Here is an 18762-nt window from a genome sequence, read left to right on the forward strand (position 1 = left end):
TTGCACTTCTAATTTTAATATTTAGTGCTATAGTTTTGTTCTTTAACAAGATATTTCTGGAGTCTTATCAAATGCTTGCCTTTCTGGGAGCTGATGCAGCCTAGCTTTTTTTTCTTGCAACCCTAGCTCTTTGGGGGGTTTTCAGATGACTCGCTCACTGAATTTCCTAAATGCCTCTGCAAGCAGGAACAGAATGTTACAGCTTATAGCGGTTCTTTCATTTAGGTTACTGTGAATTCAGAATTGTGTCTGTTGTCTTCATACATGATAAAGGTGCATTTTTAAGGTTGTGGTATGTATGTGTGCATTGTGCCATGTATGCACACATAACATGGCATATGCATGTGAAGGTCTATAGAAGGAGCTGTGGGCTGCGTTCCTGTCGCCCTGCTCCCGGCCTCCTGGCTAGCTTATGCCCCGAAATAACAATACATAAATTGTATTTATTTAAACACTGCCTGGCCCATTATATCTAGCCTCTTTTTGGCTAACTCTTATATCTTGCTTAACCCATATTTAGTAATCTGTGTAGCACCATGAGGTGGTGTCTTACCAGGAATATTCTTAACCTGTATCCATCTTGGAGAGAAGAGCTATGGTGACTGCCTGGAGAGGAGAGGCATGGCATCTGAGCTCACTTCCCTTCTTCCCAGCATTTTGTTCTGTCTACTCCACCCATCTAAGGGCTGGCCTATCAAATGGGCCAAGGTAGTTTCTTTATTAACCAATGAAATCAACAGATTGACATATGACCTTACCACATCAAAGGTCAGCAGACTGTAGGGTCAGTTCTCTCTTTCCACCTATGGGTCCCAGGCATCAAACTCAGGTTGTCAGACTTGGCAGTAAGCACTTTTAACTGCTGAGCCATTTCAACAGCCTCCCTCCAGGGTGCATATTAAAGCAGGTCCAGGGAAGGGCCACTACCCAGACTCAGGCCATTTTTAGCCATTGAGAGAACTATAGATTAGTTCAGAGGAAGATGTAAAGTTTTACTGTCTCTGGACTCTACCTGTTCATTTTATTGGCTTCCCTGGATGACCTCTCTCCAGTGGAGATGGAGCGGGAAGGCAACTAAAGAAGTGCTTTTACAGATGACCCAGGTACTTTATGATGTCTTCTTTGGAAGCAACTAGAATTTGCTAGCTCGTTCTCAGGAAATATCTAGTATGAACAAATAAACAGCTTAGAGGTAAATATGTAGAGCTATGAATCCATATTTACATAGCAGTAGGTCACTGATACTGAGCACTTACTGTAAGCCAGGCACCAGAGCCTGGTGCACTTAGCACTGAGTGGGCTGTCATGAAGATCAGGTTCCAGCTAAATGACTTCACTCGCACCCCAGATCCAGCCCCATCCCTCTCAAGTTTGTCTACCTTGTCCTTTTTGGTTCCACTGTGCTCTGCAGATCTTCTCTGAACCTGAGTTTTTTCATGTGGAGAGACAGGTTGCTGGCCAAGTAGTTGGAGGCTTTTTTCCCTGGTGTCCTCTGAGCCCACACATCCACCTTGAAATATGTAGCGTACCTTCCTCCCTGGCCAATATTTTTCCTGATGGCAGTCACCAGAGCAGTATATAAATTCCTTATAGGAGCCCACTCCAACAAGTTCAGCTAGGGTTCCTGGATCCTCGAGGCCAAAGAAAAGTCAGAAGAAACAGAAGACAGGATAGAATTGGGAGGTCTGTCTGGTCATGTCGAAACAGCCAAATAGCCCCGAGTTTATTTCAGAACTTGCTCATATACAAAAGCAGAACAAAGCACAGCACAGATGGCCGGTCAGTATCTAACCACAAGACCATTCCTGTCCTTGAGTGAGCAGCCTCCTCTCCAACATGTGCTTGCTGCCCAGAAGCAGCCTTACTTTCTATCTTGATATTCCTGAGGTTTGTCGTCAGCAGTATATACTCTACTAGATAGAGTGTTCTTTTCTCACAGGCTAAATCAGAAGTCTCTCATAGCCCTCAAGGTTATAGGAAAAAGCAGAGCAGGCAAGCTTGAACTCAAATGACTTCTTTAAGTCAGAAATGACTCCAGATGGAAACTGAGTCACACGTGGGCTCCCACAATTCCCCTCTTTTTATTATATTTTAAGGACCTCTCAGAGTCCCTCAGAAGACTGTGTCTGCCTTGGGGATTCCTTACTGCACCCTCGTCTTATCTGTCATAGGAAAATAGACCTTAGAGATCCATCTCCTATCTTAGGTCGAAAAGAGGCAAAGCAAACTCACCCATCTCTAACTGCAAGTCTCTGGTGTCAAGTTTTTAGGGAAGTGTGCGGAGTTTTACTCCATGAAGCTCCGAGCCCACTTTCCACAGTGAGTTCATAATAAGCTTGAAAACTATAGGTAAACAAATTATGCCCAAAAGAACACAAGCTCCAACAACTGCAGTACTGCTAAGAAGTGAAGTAAATGCTGACATGGTGGAACAGTCTTTTTAAATTGTTCCAAAATATCTTCAACTGCTTTTGATGCATCAAATCCATTTTCGCATTTTTTAATTCCAAAATTCTCTTGATGTAATTTAGCCAACTCTAAGGACTCATTAGAATCATGCCAAATTCCCTTAAGATGTGCTTTAACTCTTTCCCAACTGATAACACTTTTATTATACACAAAAGATGTAACACAAGTCCACTCATAGTTAGCATGACATTTCAGCTGGACTCTGGTTTGTAAGCTTTGGAGTTCATCCCCTAAGGATTGTACCACATAATACAAGGCATTCAATTTCTTCTGTCCCATTTTTACATCTATGTCTTCTTGTGTCTCCAGTGTCCTAGAAACATTCTTAGATGATTAACAAATCCTGCATTTGAATAGACTGGGACAAAGCCACTGAAGCCACTGCAGTAGTCAGCATAACAACAGGAGCAGAAATTCTTGCTGCAACTAATCCAGCAGCACGTTTCTGTCTACTTAAAGCTTTCTTTATTTCTTCAATTATTTGTACTGGCACATTGCAAAAGAAGGTTATTTTAACACCAGTTCACAGGTATGAACATCCACTTGAGAAATACAGTTAGTCAAAATACAATCAGGGCATGATACATTGACACAATACCATTCATAAAGATTTTTAACTCCCACCAAAAGAACATAAGGCATTTTGACACAAGCCAAAACAGTTTTAGGGGGCAAACAGGTTTTGAAGAACTGGATTGTCCTGCCACTTTTCCCATGGCAGCAGCAAGTTTCTAAAGTCTGGAAATTTTGTACTGGAATACCAAATTCCAGCTGGCAGTTGTTGGTCCCAAGATTCTGCTGTAGTCAAATGATCTTCTTGATTTCCAGACCAGTCAAGAATGTACTGTGATATCACTGTGATGTTGTACTTGAATGGAATAATGCCAATACTTCATCTCCACTACAAAGTTCTATTAGGCCCTCTCGGTTCCTTCGTGTATGGAGGAAATCTTTGAAGGGGTGAAGTATCATTTACCCAATGACCTTGAGGAAGCAATCACTTTGTAAAATAAGTACATTGTTTATTATGTCCCATAATTAATTTTGGAAATACTTCAAGACATACTTCCAAAGCAATATTCTTTGCAAAATATACAGGAATTCCTTTACCATACCCAACATAAGAAAAATTTTCGAGCATTTGGGAACTCTTGTGTGGCAGGTCGATCCAGATGTATATCGTTGGCTGTGATACAATCTCGTTTTACTCCCAAACAGCAGGATGTAAAACGGGTGGATCAGGAACATAGGCCTAATTGGTCTCACTCTGGCTTTTCTGGATTATCATCAGCAACATCAGGATCAGCATCTTTCTGTTCCTCACACTATATAATTGAGCTTCAATTTCATCCTATGCAAAAACACAAACATGCCTTCTCCCTATACCAAAACAGTGTCGGGACTCCTTTATAAACCAGTAAATGGATCTTTCCATAGACCTGAGCAAATTATGTGGTGGTGCTTTCATGCCAAAATCTATTCACGGAAGATTGCTCATAGACATCCCATTTACATTTTTGAAATAAAATACATATATGATGACTGTGGGTATAACCCCAACTGCCCATTTTTTTATTATATATATATTTTAAAGATTTATTTATTTATTATGTATTCAGTGTTCTGTCTGTCTGTATGCTTGCTGGCCAGAAGAGGGCACCAGATCTCACTACAGATGGCTGTGAGCCACCATGTGGTTGCTGGGAATTGAATCTCTGGAAGAGTAGTCAGTGCTCTTAACCTCTGAGCCATCTCTCCAGCCCTTTATTATATTTTTAATTGAGTCTTAAGACTCCCATGTGCTCTTTCAAAATTCCTTGCCCCTGCATAGTACATCTTCTCAAATCCTTGAGATGAGTTTGTTCCGGAGGCTGATATTAGGATTTTAGCATTGTTAGTTTAATGGCACCTAGATAGAATTATCATTTATTCAAGGTATCAATGACCAAATTCCCTGTGATGACTGACAGAGATATTCCCTTTTTATCTAATATTCCAGGCAGGGGAACAGGGACAACATATTCATTTCTGTAATTACTTCCTGCTGACCTTAGGACGTTTTCTCAGGGCCCTGAAAGGCTAGAATGTTAATCAAAGGCAATGAGGGAACTTAGAAGAATCTGGTTCATTGACAAGCTAAAAAAACAGCATTTACATAGTATGGACTGGTCCACATCAGGATTCAGCAAGTTCATCACTCATAGTCATTGGAGCAGGTTGTTATGGATGTGTTTGTAAGCCAAGTGGAAACCTGGTGAAACAGATACAAACTGGGGACAGAAGTTTATGAACTCATTTGAAATTTGTATACTCATATTCTCAATAATTAAGGAAGTGGGAGAGTCCCAAGACCAGAACAAAATGTGCCAGTAGTCCTTAAGTCCCAACATTGAGATGCTGTGTAGTGCCCATAAGGACAGGTTCTTTGAAAAAGTAGGGGAGACAGTGTGTCCGTCCATCCTTCATGGAGAGAGAACCCACAGCAGATGAACTAACTAATTGATGAGTAGACTCAAGAATAGCTTGCTATAACCAATCTTCAGTTGTAGTGATGAGGCGAGCAGGCCTGCATTTTGTCCCGCACGGCTAGCTTAACACCCAAAATAACACCACACAAATTGTATTCACTCAAGCACTGCCTGGCCCATTAGTTCTAGCCTCTTATTGGCTAATTCTCACATCTTGATTAACCCATTTCTAATAATCTGTGTAGCACCACTAGGTGGTGTCTTACCGGGAAAGATTCAGCATGTCTGACCTGGCAGCTGGCTCCATCGCGTCTGACCAACTATGATTTCTTTCTCCTAGCATTCTGTTCTGTCTACTCCACCTATCTAAATCCTGCCCTATCAAAAAGCCAAGGCAGTTTCTTTATTAACCAATGAGAGTAACACTTAGACAGATGACCCTCCTCCATCATTCAGTCACATTAGGCACTGTTCTCATATTCTGAAATTGTTACCTCCATGGCTTTGTGAATTACGCTGCTTTGGATAGCCCAGAGCCCGTGTTTAAATGAGACCCCTCCCCCAGAGATACTCATTTCTCTTCATCTGCTAAATGTAGCTGCTTTAAAATATCTTCTCAGGCTGTCAAGACTTTATGGGATGAGGTCATGTTCAGATCAATGCCGCTGCAGTGCTTTTTGATTAATGTGAGGTAATGGGCACAGGCTTCTCCTTAGCTCTGTGGTGGATCAGGATAAAATTATCTGACATGCATACATAATGCATGAGTTCTTGGGGGAGGGGAAAAGAGGGTAGAAGGTGGGGATGCTCAGAAGAGAACAGGGTGTGCAAAGGCCCTGTATTGCAGGATGTTGCAGATAATAGAGGGGCAAAGGATACTGGGATGATGAGCACAAGAGTATACTGGGGACCTGCAAGGACAAGGCTGGGGAGATGCAGCTTGACCAGAGCATCAGATGCTTGCCGGGAAAATGTAGACCAGATGAGTGTGTATACAGAGGGGTGCTGTAAAAGGATACATTTTGGAAAGGGGAATATCTGGACCTGGCTGTGCATCTTCCCTCATAGACATACCCAAATGGTGTCTGGCAGCTCATGACTGAGCAGAACATTACTTTTGACCCAGGACACCTTGTGCTGAGTCAGTCCTGAGAGGCTCTGTCAGCCTGGCTCTGGGACAGGGGGTGAGTGTGAATCTGGCCCTTGGCCATTCCTGCTGGTATCCAGGGCATGGGGACATACATACTGAGGGTGGGATTCCTTTTAGTTTTTCTGAAGCAGTCTTGATTTGCAAAGGTGCTGGTAAGGTCTAAAAGCCTGGGCCTTTGCCCACCTTCTTGTCTTAAAAACAGGGCTGATTTGTGATTATCTGGAAAATGAACAAAAAGCCCAGAGGGTGGAAAGCTATTTCTGCTTAGAACAGGGATGGCACCTTGCAGAACTGTCCTCTTTAGCTGAGTTGCATCAGGTTTGCTTTATTTGTCAGAGGTTAAATGTGTATACTATGGGAAGCATTTGCTTTCTTGTGTGAAGTTACATCTGCCCAGCCTTGAATGTTACTGCTGCAGACCCTAAGGCTGAGGGGAACGGCCTGGTTTAGGCACATTTCTTGATTTACCTGTTTCAGTGAGAGCATCCCTCTGTTCTGCAAAGAGGACTGCCAGAGCAGACGATAGAGTGCTGGTGCAGAAATGCTTCGTGAGGAAGATCTTAATGCCCCGGAGCTAGGAGGCAGCCAGCACCTGGGAGTCAGGATGGGAATTGGGCTTGGCTATTGACCAGGCCATTTGTCTTAATAATGGCAAGAATGGTTGCAGGCAGGGCCCTTAACCACCAAGGCCTTCATTAGTGTTGAGTTACCCCAGAAATGGTGGCGTAGTTCCCTGGGAGCTATTGCAGCTGGGCCTCTATAGCCCTCTTCAGAAGAGTGACTTCCCTGATGGGTCTGCTGCATGCAGAGAGTATGATGTGAACTGATGATGTTCTGTGGTACCAGGGAAATAACTCAGCAAGAATGTCAGAGTGCCTCACCCTTCCAGTCAGTCAAGCAAGTCCTGTTAAAGGACACCTGTTCCCACTGCTTGAGCTGTCTGCAGAGAAAGACTACAGGTCTGTGTGTGTCCGCTGTGGTGGGGCCACAGGCCCTGGTAATGATAGTGACTTAGAACCTTACCTGCACCTGGGGGCAGAGTTTCCAACAGAAGGGAACTGGTGTCTAGTTTCTAGCCTGCAAGGAGCTGTGAAATTGCTGGTGTCTCTCAGCAAGGCACAGAAACAGCTGAATCACCCTGGGGCAAAGACCACAGTTCAGAGCCATGAGCAGGATGGTGCCCTTACCACACAGAACTGAAGTATTAGCAGGATGCCTGGTAGCCATCTTCAGAAAACCTACAGTTGACTCCATTCATCACACCAACCAATTCCAGACCTGACAGTGTACCTTTTACATATGTATGGCTCTTCAAGTTGCTTGGGGACCAGCTCCAAGCCCTGCATACCATCTATAATGATGGTATGATATCAGTAGCTCAGGAGAAAAATAGCATCATGGACTTAGCCTGTGCGGCTCTTTCCCCCATGGATTCTGTAGCACCACCATCCTGCCCAAATGGTGAGAAAGTCACTTAGCCATCTCAACACGATTCAGTCCCATGTGCACATGCCTTGTCCTGTAGACTTGCATAAGCAGATCTCCTCTTTGGAACCAATTAGGGCATCCCAGAGGAGGGACATAAGGGGACCTAGACAGTCATGACTACCACAGGGCTGAAAGTCCTTGTCCTAATGTCAGAGTACATTCATATGTTCAGGACCCAGCAAGCCTCCCCAGGTGGTTTGTCGTAGGATAATAGCTGCAGTAGCAAGATCACAGTGAATTCCTGAGTCCAGAGTTAGGTTCAAGCACTGATTCCCTAAGGCAATACAAATAGGACAGTTCATACTAAATGGATTTCAAATAAACGTAATGTACCACCCAGGGATTGGGGCAAGGTGGTCACTGAGGGGCCCAGTGTAGATTATAAAAGCAAGTATCTGAATGCCTGTGTAGACATGTTATTCTCTCAGAGCTACATGAGATGTCTTAAGTTTAGGCTATTAAAGTACATAGTTTCTCTGGACATACATGCCTGTGAGTTACAGACCTGAGGAGGAAGCCCCTGCCAACATGGGCCTTGGTACTTGTAGGTGACCATTGGTGTTTACCATGGCCTCCTGGGTGCAGGCACTGGACTGGACTTAGGTTGAGGCAGGGACAAGCCTACAGGATGTTCAAGGATAAAGGCAAGAGACATGCCCATAAACCCACTCTGACAGTTCCCTAGGACAGTGGCCAGGGATATGAGACATGTAGCCTCATCTGAGTTGGGCTTGGAAAACAGCAGAGCTTAGGCTGAGACCTTGGGGGTCCTGGGGAGGCAGAGAGAGGAGGGTGCGGAAGGCTGTTCTGCCATTGGAGGGCACTGATAGGCTCGGAAGGGAGCTGCACTGCTGGCAGTGCACTGGATCTCCAGAGAGAGCCAAAGAAAGTGGCAGCAACAGACTCAGACTGGGCAGAGTAGTGGGACCCTAAAACACCCCACCTCCCCAGCTACTGTGTGGAGTGCAAGGGACAGGGAGGGGGACAGAGGCAATCCACCTCTGTAGACCAAGTGAGAGGAAGATGGAACAGGCCAGTCAGGGCAATAGGGATGTCTGGCTCCAAGTTTTCTGTGGGGCATTATTTCTTCCTAGTTAAGGACTCTTTTGGGGGTACTTTTTGTCAGTCACACAAGACAAGACAATAGAAAGGTGGGACCTGAATTTGAGTAAACCCTGCTCCATACCTACTGACTCTTCAGTCTACCTTCCAAACCTCTTCCTCTCCAGGAATGGAAGCAGCCTGGAGTTGTGTACTGGGTGCCATTTGTGCTCTTAGCTGGTTCCCATAGAGAAGTGGCTTAAGGGCCTGCACCTCAACAATCAGAAGAGGGCTGTGGATCCCAGGACCTCACCTGCTCCCCACATCTTTCCATGACATGTACCTGGAGCCCCACCTTCTCTTAGCTCTCATGCTGGGGACAGTGACCAGAGTTTTGTGTTTCCTACAGTTCACCTGGATGTCAGCATGGCAGCCACAAACCTGGAGAACCAGCTGCATAGTGCACAGAAGAACCTTCTCTTCCTCCAGCGGGAGCACGCCAGCACACTCAAGGGGCTGCATGCTGAGATCCGGCGGCTGCAACAGCACTGCACAGGTGAGGACAGGCTGATGGCTACAGAAGCAGAGCCACTCCCCATGCTCATATGTGCACGCATGTCATCCTTTGTTGCCCACACCCCTGCAAGTCTTAACCACCACACAACACTCAGCTGCTAGCCTTGTCCTAGAACAGCAGGTGCCTACGGCACTTGGCCACAGCACACGGGGCAGCTGCTCACTCACTTTGTGCTGTTGGGGTGTATTCGGGGAAGATGAGGAAGGGAACTCTTGAGAGACAAGTCCTTTTGCAGCCCTGATAGTGTTTCTTACGTTGATTCTTGGAGCTGCCAGCCCTGCTTCTACAGGGCAAAACTCACTCACTGGAATCTGATGTTTTCTGATGTGAAATACACCATGATAATCTGTGTGTCATGTTTCCTTTCTAGATCTAACATATGAGTTGACCCTCAAAAGTTTTGAACTGACAGGTAAGAGCTCCTCCCACATGTGGGTGCATCTTGTTTTCGTTGTAATGTATTCCCACTGGTCATATGCGTAGGGTCCCTTTGCAGTGAGAGTGGTTTCCCTGAGCTGAGACACCTGTGGGCTGGAGTGATGAGTGCCTGTTTTTGCTTCCCATAGATACATACATCTATTATATACTTTTAAGAATTTTCTTTTCGCCCGGGCGGTGGTGGCGCACACCTTTAATCCCAGCACTCGGGAGGCAGAGGCAGGCGGATCTCTGGGAGTTCGAGGCCAGCCTGGTCTACAAGAGCTAGTTCCGGGACAGGAACCAAAGCTACAGAGAAACCCTGTCTCGAAAAACCAAAAAAAAAAAAAAGAATTTTCTTTCTTTTTTTTAACCATGAATGTATATCCTTCTGTAATCCAGATATAAACTTCAATGTGACTTGCCAGAAAGGAGGAAAAGTAAGAACTAAGCAGGATGCTCTCCTCCCCCAGTCTCCAGAGCTTAACCAAGCCCTGGCTCAAAGCCAGAGTGATCCATAGTAGCGGGGTGGGGGCAGTGGGCTTCAGTTCATGGCCCAGACATCGGGACCATCTTTCTCTGGACTGCAGTCTAGATCTGCTTCCCTAGCGAGAATCGTCAGGGCGCCCCCAAAGGTATAGCAAACCAGTGGTGGCTAGAGAACTGACAGAGACGGGGTCTTCTAGGAGCTCTAAGTCTATGAGAGTGACTTGTTCCTTAGCACAGGGCCGGGACTGAAGGGCATCGAATGTGTTCCTGGGGGAGACCTTTTCCCTAAGCTCTACAAGGGTAGTTTGCCCTTGAGTCCAATCTTTGTTGAGACCTCAGGTAACATCACTGAGTTTTTGTTACTCTGTCCTATCTCCTTCCTAAGCACTCCTCTCATGGTTTTATCTGAGTGGATGCAGAAAGCCCTGTCAGACTTCGTAGGCCTTGGAGGACGAGCCTCCATCAGAATCTCTCCATAAAGCAAAGACACCCAAGTCCTCTGCCTGGAGCTCAGGCAGCAACTCAGGACAGAGCTGCAATTTGTTGTGTTTGGTCTATCCCACACCCCCACCATGACAGGCTTGAGAAGGAACTGTCCATGCTGAGGGAGCCAGGGTGTCTTCACACCTCTCCCTTTTGCCCCATTAGTCCGCAACAGCTCTCAAGCCTCTGTCTCAAGCCCCTTCACCCTCCTTTAGGACGCCCTCAGCAGCATTATGGCTTTTGTCAAAGGTGTATGACTCTACTTCAGCAGAGGGGACAATTTGAAAAGCCTCTGGGTGGCTGGGTTTTGTGGGGACATGCCCCATCCTCTGGGGTGAAACTAGTGTTCCATTTAGTGCACATCAAACACAAGCTCAGAAGGCGGATCAGAAAGAATCCTGATTCTCTCCCCTGAAGGCCATGATGCCTAGGATGACACAAGCAGACTCAGGCAGTACAGCTCAGTGGGGAAGAGCAGGTGGTGTACACCTGACTGTGGACTAGACAAGGAAAGTCAGAAGTCTCTAGAGAAGGTGTGTAGAGAACCAGGGGTACCAGTACCTTCCAGAAGCACCTCTCAGATCTGCACTTGAGAGCAGATATTTGGGTAGCTAGGTCATTTATAGGGAAGGACAGTGTTTGCCTAGGCCTCTTAGGGATAAGAGGCCAAAACAAGCACCTTACTGAGGAGCCCTGGATTTCTTGTTGTGCTGGGACGAGGGCTATATACCTCTGACAGTGTCTGAAATCACCCTGAACCTGTGGCTGTCAAGGACTGTGTCCTTCATCAGCACCAGAGAGTCTACTCTAATGTCCCAGGTCTCTAATGACACAGATCCCAGAAGTTTTGTCTGGCTGGGATGCAGTCAAAGGCCTGAGGTTAAAGACCTACCATGCTTATAGGTAGGGCTGAGAAGGAAGGGCCCACCTGCAGGTGTTTGGAGGAAGAGCAATGGATGTCAAGCCCGATTACTGTGCTGGGGCTCTCAATGCACTTGAGAACCTAGTGCTGTAGGGGTTTTTGCATTGTTTTGGTTATGTCTAAAAACATAAGACTCATAGATAATACGGCATTATTTCTAAAGCTACCATTTACTGACTTAGTCTCTCTCTCTCTATACACACACACACACACACACACACACACACACACACACACACACGTCTGTATTCACCTGCAGTGAGTTTGCAGTGTATACTCGCCCACAGGACTTGTAGTAATTCAGAATCTACCTGAAGCTACTGGCATAGGGAGTACAGTATGCTCCCAGCGCCCAAAGGCATGGCAGGGCTATCTGCACATTTTGGATGCACAGATCTGGAGTTGAATCAGCTGTAGTGATCATAACACAGAAGAAACAAGGAGACAGGCAGCTCAGAGTTTATGTGGGTGCAGAAGGCATGGAACAGATGGACTGTCAGACTAGCAGCTTGTTAGGTCGTGAGGAGTCATTGTTAGTCAAGGGAGAAAGAGGGGAGCAGAGTGGATTGAACGAGGCCTGGGAGGTGGTGATACCAGTGGGAAGTAGGGCCAGATGGAGCAGAGAAGAGAGCAGGCTGCCGGCTAGCAGAAAGGGAGCAGAAAGCAAGTGCTAGATTGGGGCAACTGGGAGATTAAAGTGGCTGAAGAGCAGGGTCTAGGCCTGAGGGACATGTCTGACACCCTTCACTTGTAGAGCTGGCACTCCAGAGACGCTGACTCCAGCTGACGCTCAAGCTGTTTTAACTTCAGCACCTTCAGATTCTGGAGACGTTCTTTTACGCAGTAAGCCAGGGAACTAAGAGCTGGGAGGGGCCTCAGAGACCCCCTGATTCGCCTTTAGTGGGAACAGGGCCTGCAGGCCATCCTGCACCCCACCTACCATAGGGCTCCTTGCCAGGGCCCTCCACACAGGCCATGAGAATCTGCCTCCTCTACTAGGCTCTGACCTGGCACCTGACTTTTTCCTGCAGGAGACGGCTCTTCCAGAACGACAGAACTGAAGAGGCGCTGTGAAGAGCTGGAGGCCCAGCTGGAGGCCAAGGAGGAAGAAAACCGCAAGTTATTGCAAGAACTGGAGCAGAAGAATGCTGCCATCGCTGTGCTGGAGAACACGGTCCGTGAGAGAGAGAAGAAGTACCTGGAGGAGCTGAAGGTGAAGAGCCACAAGCTGAGCATGCTCTCAGGGGAGTTAGAGCAGCGCGCCAGCACCGTGGCCTACCTCACCTCTCAGCTACATGCAGCCAAGAAGAAACTATTGAGCTCCAGCGGCACCTCTGACGCCAGCCCAGCTGGCAGCCCTGCACTGGCCAGCTACAAGCCCACACCCCCCAAGGACAAGCTGCCTGAGACACCTCGTCGCCGCATGAAGAAGAGCCTGTCGGCCCCACTGCACCCTGAGTTTGAGGAAGTCTACAGGTTTGGAGCTGAGAGCCGCAAACTCCTTCTGCGGGAGCCGGTGGATGCAATGCCAGATCCCACCCCGTTCCTGCTGGCCCGGGAGTCTGCTGAGGTCCAGCTCAAAGAGCGGCCTCTTGTCATACCTCCCATCGCCTCAGACCGTGGCGCCAGTGGGCAACATAGCCCAGCCCGAGACAAGCCACACAAGACCCATGTCGGGGTGGCTCATCGCATCCATCATGCCAGTCCACCACAGCCCCAGCCTGAGGGAGAGACGAGGGCTGTGGACCAAGTGAACACAGGGAAGGTGGTACGGAAGCACTCAGGGACGGACCGAACTGTGTGAAGCCTGCGGCCACCACCGCAGCCATCCATGCACTGTGAGCGCCACGGGGAACCTCGCCCACACCTTCCTCACCCCACTCATGCCAAATGTTTCCTACCATCGCAGCCTGGCTTCTGGCCCCATAGTGACACAATGGTGTCTCCACTGAAGATATTTACTGGCACTGTGGCCAACGCCTGCATGCCTATAGCTTGCTTCTAGCCCCACGCCATGAGATCTCGGCACACTTCCTAACAAGGACCAGGCCACGGCTGCATCACATGCCACACTCGGAATCAGAACCGCTTGAAGTCAAAGCAAAATAAGGACCCACCCCTCCCAATATCAAGGGCAGCCTATGAGAGCAGAGCAGTAGCTTCTGCTTCTTCCTGGAACTCCTACCTTCCCACAGACCCTTTGCCAAGCAGCTGTAAGCAAGATGACCCTCACCCCTCATGTCACCCCAACCTGAGTGTGTGTTCATAATTTTTTGTTAGTTTCACCCAAGTGTTCATTCAGGATCCAACAAATGTTTTTTTCTAAACCCACCCTTCTTCTCCTCTGTCGTTTTGAAGCACCGAGGGACTGTGGAGGAGGTGGGAGGGGAGGACTCACGGGTGGGGGTGGGAATACTTGCTGCCTTGAGCTGTTGCTGAGATGTTGGTGCTCCTGCATTTCTGGCAGAAGCTGCGTTCTGTCCTGCCCAGGCTCCACACTGCCTCCCTATCCCCAGCTGGCCAGGCCAGCCTCACAGTACCATTCTCCCCCAAGCCACACTAAGGCCTGGGAGAGGAGGAGTCTGGAGGCTGGGCAGGAACTGAACAGTTGACTCAGCAGCCTCAGCCTTCTACGCTCTGGCCAGCAAAGGGCACGTACTGAGCAGAAACGGGTAGAACCCCTCTCCAGTGGCTTAACAGGAAGGAAGGGAGAATGCACTTGCCTTAAAACTTGCACTGGCGTGTGCTGTGTCCAAAATTCTCAAAAAGAAGATCGAGATGCAAAACCAAGGCTAAAAAGATGCTGCTGCCGATTACAGCACCCACATGGTGGCTCACAATTGGCTGTAACTCCAGGGACCCCGATACCTCACGTGTGGTGCACACATATTCAGACAGGCTCATACATACAATACACAGAAATAAAAACTTAAAAAAAAAACTAAGTGTGATGGTGCAGATTTGTGACCCCAGCCCTCGGGAGATAGAGATGGGGATCCTCGGGCTTTTGGCGAGTCAGCAAGCTCCAGAATGGTAAGACCTTATCTCAAGAACAAATAAGTCAAGAACCTGAGGAATAAACAAGATTGAGGTGCACCCACACACATGCATCCACACACCAAAACCCATTGCAAAACAAGGTTCATTTAATAGAAAAGTATGTGTAGATGGCCACTTTCAAATGCAAGAAAAATCAGCATCAAACATCCTCCACCAGCATTCCAGCTGCCCCTTGGTAAACTCCCTGCAATGCCGTCAGCACCTGTGTGCCAGGCATGGTAGCTCCATGTAGTCCTCCACATGCTGATGCTGGGGTTAATCTGAGTTCAGGGTGAGGCATACCCCCTGGAGCACCCAGTGTGAGATGTGCTTCGTGGTAAAGAGGTCAGCTTCGAACACTAGGCCGACTCCCATGGCATTTCTCCTCATGGAGGTGGTATAGACGGGGGTCCGGAAGGTGTTCTGCAAAGGAGTGGCAGGGGACATCCTCAGGGTTGGAGGCATCAGCTCATGACTAGATGGGATTCAGCCTGAGAACTTAACATGAGCAGTGCCAGGCTTACATTGGATACCATGGGGTGCCTGGGCAAATGCTGCCTAGTTCCCAGCCAGCCAGAGTAGAAGGCACCTGCTGTCCACACTGGATGGAGCCACTTTCTGACTCAAATAGTGTATCCAGAATCTCCTAAGAAGGGAGTTTCCCCAGGGTCTCTACCACAGGCTCTAAGCTTGGACTTGACCCCAAGGATTATGGGCACCCACATGCATGTATACCAAATATTTTCATGCCCTAGCCTGCCCTGAGAGGAGGGACGGCACGGCACCATGGGGTCAGGGAGGTGACTGTCACCTGTAGCTTCAGACGGTGAGCTTCAATGGGGATGATCTTCAGGATGGGCAGGTCCACAACCAGCACCTTGGGCTTACTCTTGATAAGACACCCACTCTCTATATCCCAGTCAGCGCCCTCCAGGTAGAGCCCTGAAACAAAGCACCCTGGGGGTGGCAGAAAGATGTGTCTGTGTTCTATTGTGTGTCAACTCTCCTCTCACAGGTGTGCACAGAGGAAAAGTACAAATGCCACTGGGGTGGGGCGCTCAACTCTGCCCTTCTTCCGCATAAAAGAATAGCTGGATAGGAGATTCAGGGCTCCAAGGAAGTGGTCCAGGCAGCACTTGTCTTCCTGGACTCTGGCTTCAGGGCACCCAGTAATCCCAGCATCCTCTGAACCAAAGGGGAAGTCCAAGAGAAGTGTGGTCTCTAGCACACAGAGACCCCAAAAGTGAGAATGTCTACACTTATTGGTGGTCTAGTGATTACCATTCAGCGCTCTCACCAAAGGCAAAAGTCGTCCACCTGCCCAACAGAGTGGCAACTGGATGCTCACCAGTGAGACCTATCTGAGGGCCCCTGAGACTTGCCCATTAATCCATTCTTAAACAGGCACAAAGGGGCTTCTGCTCTTCGCAGTTCAGTGAACTCTGGCTAGGGAAAGTTTCCAACTAGCGCCTGCACAGAATGCTGGCATCTAGCAGCTGTGGCCCATGGACAAAAGATAGGGATTGCCGGGCGGTGGTGGCGCACGCCTTTAATCCCAGCACTCGGGAGGCAGAGGCAGGCGGATCTCTGTGAGTTCGAGGCCAGCCTGGTCTACAAGAGCTAGTTCCAGGACAGGAACCAAAAAAAAGCTACGGAGAAACCCTGTCTCGAAAAATAAAAAAAAAAAAAAAAAAAGATAGGGATGAATGTAGCTCAGCACAATTGCAGACCTGCTTAAAACACTAGGAGGGGTTTGGTTTCATGATTTTAACAGGTTATACAGCTCTCAAGTGGGAACTTTGTAGCTGACAGTGTCAGGTCACAATGTCAAAAGCTTGAATATGCCTGACCAAAGCTCTGTGCTAGCTTATGTTCTTTTTTGGCCCCTACTCGTCTGCCCTTCAGGGGAAGCCGCTCAGTTATCTTAGAGAACTTAATCTAGGCACCCACTTGCCACAAACTAGCATGGTCAGGCCTCCCTGCCATCCACCCTGTGACTCGGCTAGTCTCCATCGGGAAACTCTGCTCTCTGAGATGCCACAGCAGCAACATAGGATCCACATGGTGCTCATCCCGTTGAGCTGGGTGACAGTTCTGAGAGGGAAGCCCCAGTTGGAGAGCAGGGTATGTGACCCTCACTGTACCTTGCCCTGCTCGCTCATTCACTTCATCAGCGTCCTGGAACTTGGTCACTTGTGTGAACAAGGTGGACCGGTCCAGCGGCCAGCCATTTCTCCGGCACGTGGCCTGTACCAGTGCTGTGAGGTAGGACTCTGGGATGTGCAGCCCTGAGAGCCACATCACACTAGGCTCACTCTCGGTGACCTGGTAGGGAAGGTGGGCAGGACAGGAAGCTGGGCTGTGACACCAGCTTCAAAGCTGATTAAGAAAACAAAAGCCTGGTTTTCCATGGTGACAAATGTTGGCATTAGGTCAGTTATCTACCCACAGGGGAAAAGGTGACCACCAAACTCCCGGTGGACCAAAACTTTAGGGAAACACCAAGGTCATTAAAGTGCTTGCTACATAGATGTCCCCACTTGATACTGAGAACCCACATTAAAGACATCAGGTGTGGTAGCACATGCTTGCAATCCTGTGCTGAGGCAGTAGAGAAAGATCTTTGAGGTTTCCCGAACAGCCAGCCTAGCCAAATCAGTGAATCCCAGGTCCTAAAGAGAAACCCTGTCTAAACAGTCATGGCCCATTAGGAATGACACTCAAGGTTCGTGTCTGGCCTTTCTCCACATGTACACATACCTGCATACATACAGATGGACACAAACCTACAAAAGGACCACACCTAACCTCTCGTTTTCTCAAGTGGAGAATTGCAAAGCCCAGATGCCACCCAAAAGAAAAGAAAGAAAGAAAGAAAGAAAGAAAGAAAGAAAAGTTTTGGCTGCATTCATACTGAAAAACCTTCTAATAGAAACACACACACCATCCTCATCCAAGTAAAAGGCTCCCAGCAGGGAGGAGTCCATGCATCACCAGCAGACCAAGAGTTACTGTCTTTCATATACAACGAGCTCTTAGAAACCAATAAAAAGGGCTAAGGAGACAGATCAGTGGACAAAGCACTTACCACACAGTCCTGAAGACCTGGATTTGGATCACCAGGAAGTACATAAAGCTGGGGTGGTGCCACCCTTCTAATCTTAGTGCCCCCATAGTGAGATGGGAGACAGGCAAGAGGATGACCAGAGGCTTGCAGGGCAGCTAGCTTGTACTGCCTAGCAGTGAACAAGGGACCCTGTCTCAAGATGGAAAGCAAGGACTGACTCCCACATATGAACCCAAATGCATGCAATCACACACACAGAGATATAAATATACTTCATACATACATTTTTAAAAAGTCAATGTAAAAAGTGGAGTCTTCTCTTGAAACAGACATGACGGTTCACCGAAAATATAAATAATCTTTATGAAACACCCTCCACTTCACCTTCATTAAAGAAACAGGGCAGGGCTGGAGAGATGGCTCGGTGGTTAAGACCTCTGAGTGCTCTTCTAGAGAACCAAGATTCAATTCCCAGCACCCACAAGGCAGCTCATAACTGTAACTCCAAGATCTGACACTCTCACACAGACATACACGCAGGCAAAATGCCAATGCACATAAAAATAAATTATTTTTAAAAAGAAAAGAAGCCGGGCGGTGGTGGCACACTCCTTTAATCCCAGCACTCGGGAGGCAGAGGCAGGCGGATCTTTGTGAGTTCAAGACCAGCCTGGTCTAAAAGAGCTAGTGCCAGGACAGGCTCCAAAGCTACAGAGAAACCCTGTCTCAAAAAAAAAAAAAAGGAAAAAGAAAACAAACAAATAAATAAAAAGAAAAAAGAAAAGAAGCAGGCCAAAAACAATTAAATGCTCCATGCTCCATCACTGAGCAAAGGACCCAGACTCAAAGACTGCACAGATTTGCAGAAGAAAGCAAATGTCACTCCCCAAGTATTATGACTTCAACTTTGTAGAAAACTCACAGATAAGACTTCAGCTCAAACCTATAATCCCAATGCTTGGGAGACTGAGGAAGGAGGATCACACCAATTCATGCCAGCATGGCTGAAGAAGTAAAGGTGACCTCCCAACAACAGATGAAGGGCACGTGTGCTCTAGGGTGTGTGGGACACACACTGGCTTCACTCAAGGACACTGACCACAGTGCTCTTTGTGACACAAATCTGTACAGTCACCACCTAAATGTCCACCA

At 47.7% G+C, this 18762-nt stretch overlaps 2 protein-coding genes across 3 annotated transcripts in view; one reads left to right on the forward strand and one right to left on the reverse strand.

Moving 5' to 3' along the window:
* Positions 1–14428, forward strand: part of Ccdc92 (coiled-coil domain containing 92) — a 28824-nt gene extending 14396 nt beyond the window's left edge. For both annotated transcript variants that reach the window (XM_041647776.1, XM_041647785.1), the window contains exons 2-4: positions 9026–9172; positions 9564–9605; positions 12536–14428. In XM_041647776.1, coding sequence (XP_041503710.1) covers positions 9043–9172; positions 9564–9605; positions 12536–13308 — 945 coding nt within the window. In that variant the 5' untranslated portion in view covers positions 9026–9042 and the 3' untranslated portion in view covers positions 13309–14428. The remainder of the gene's footprint in view (positions 1–9025; positions 9173–9563; positions 9606–12535) is intronic.
* A 391-nt stretch (positions 14429–14819) lies between these two features.
* The window catches only part of Dnah10 (dynein axonemal heavy chain 10), a 118966-nt gene continuing 115023 nt past the window's right edge, over positions 14820–18762 (reverse strand). Inside the window, exons 77-79 of the mRNA XM_041648016.1 lie at positions 16688–16868; positions 15355–15500; positions 14820–14966 (exon numbers count right to left, since the gene is read on the reverse strand). Coding sequence (XP_041503950.1) covers positions 14820–14966; positions 15355–15500; positions 16688–16868 — 474 coding nt within the window. The remainder of the gene's footprint in view (positions 14967–15354; positions 15501–16687; positions 16869–18762) is intronic.

The sequence above is a fragment of the Microtus oregoni genome, unplaced genomic scaffold, assembly GCF_018167655.1.
Source record: "Microtus oregoni isolate MIOR12 unplaced genomic scaffold, Mior012 000003F_ref0000135, whole genome shotgun sequence".
NCBI lineage: Eukaryota > Metazoa > Chordata > Mammalia > Rodentia > Cricetidae > Microtus > Microtus oregoni.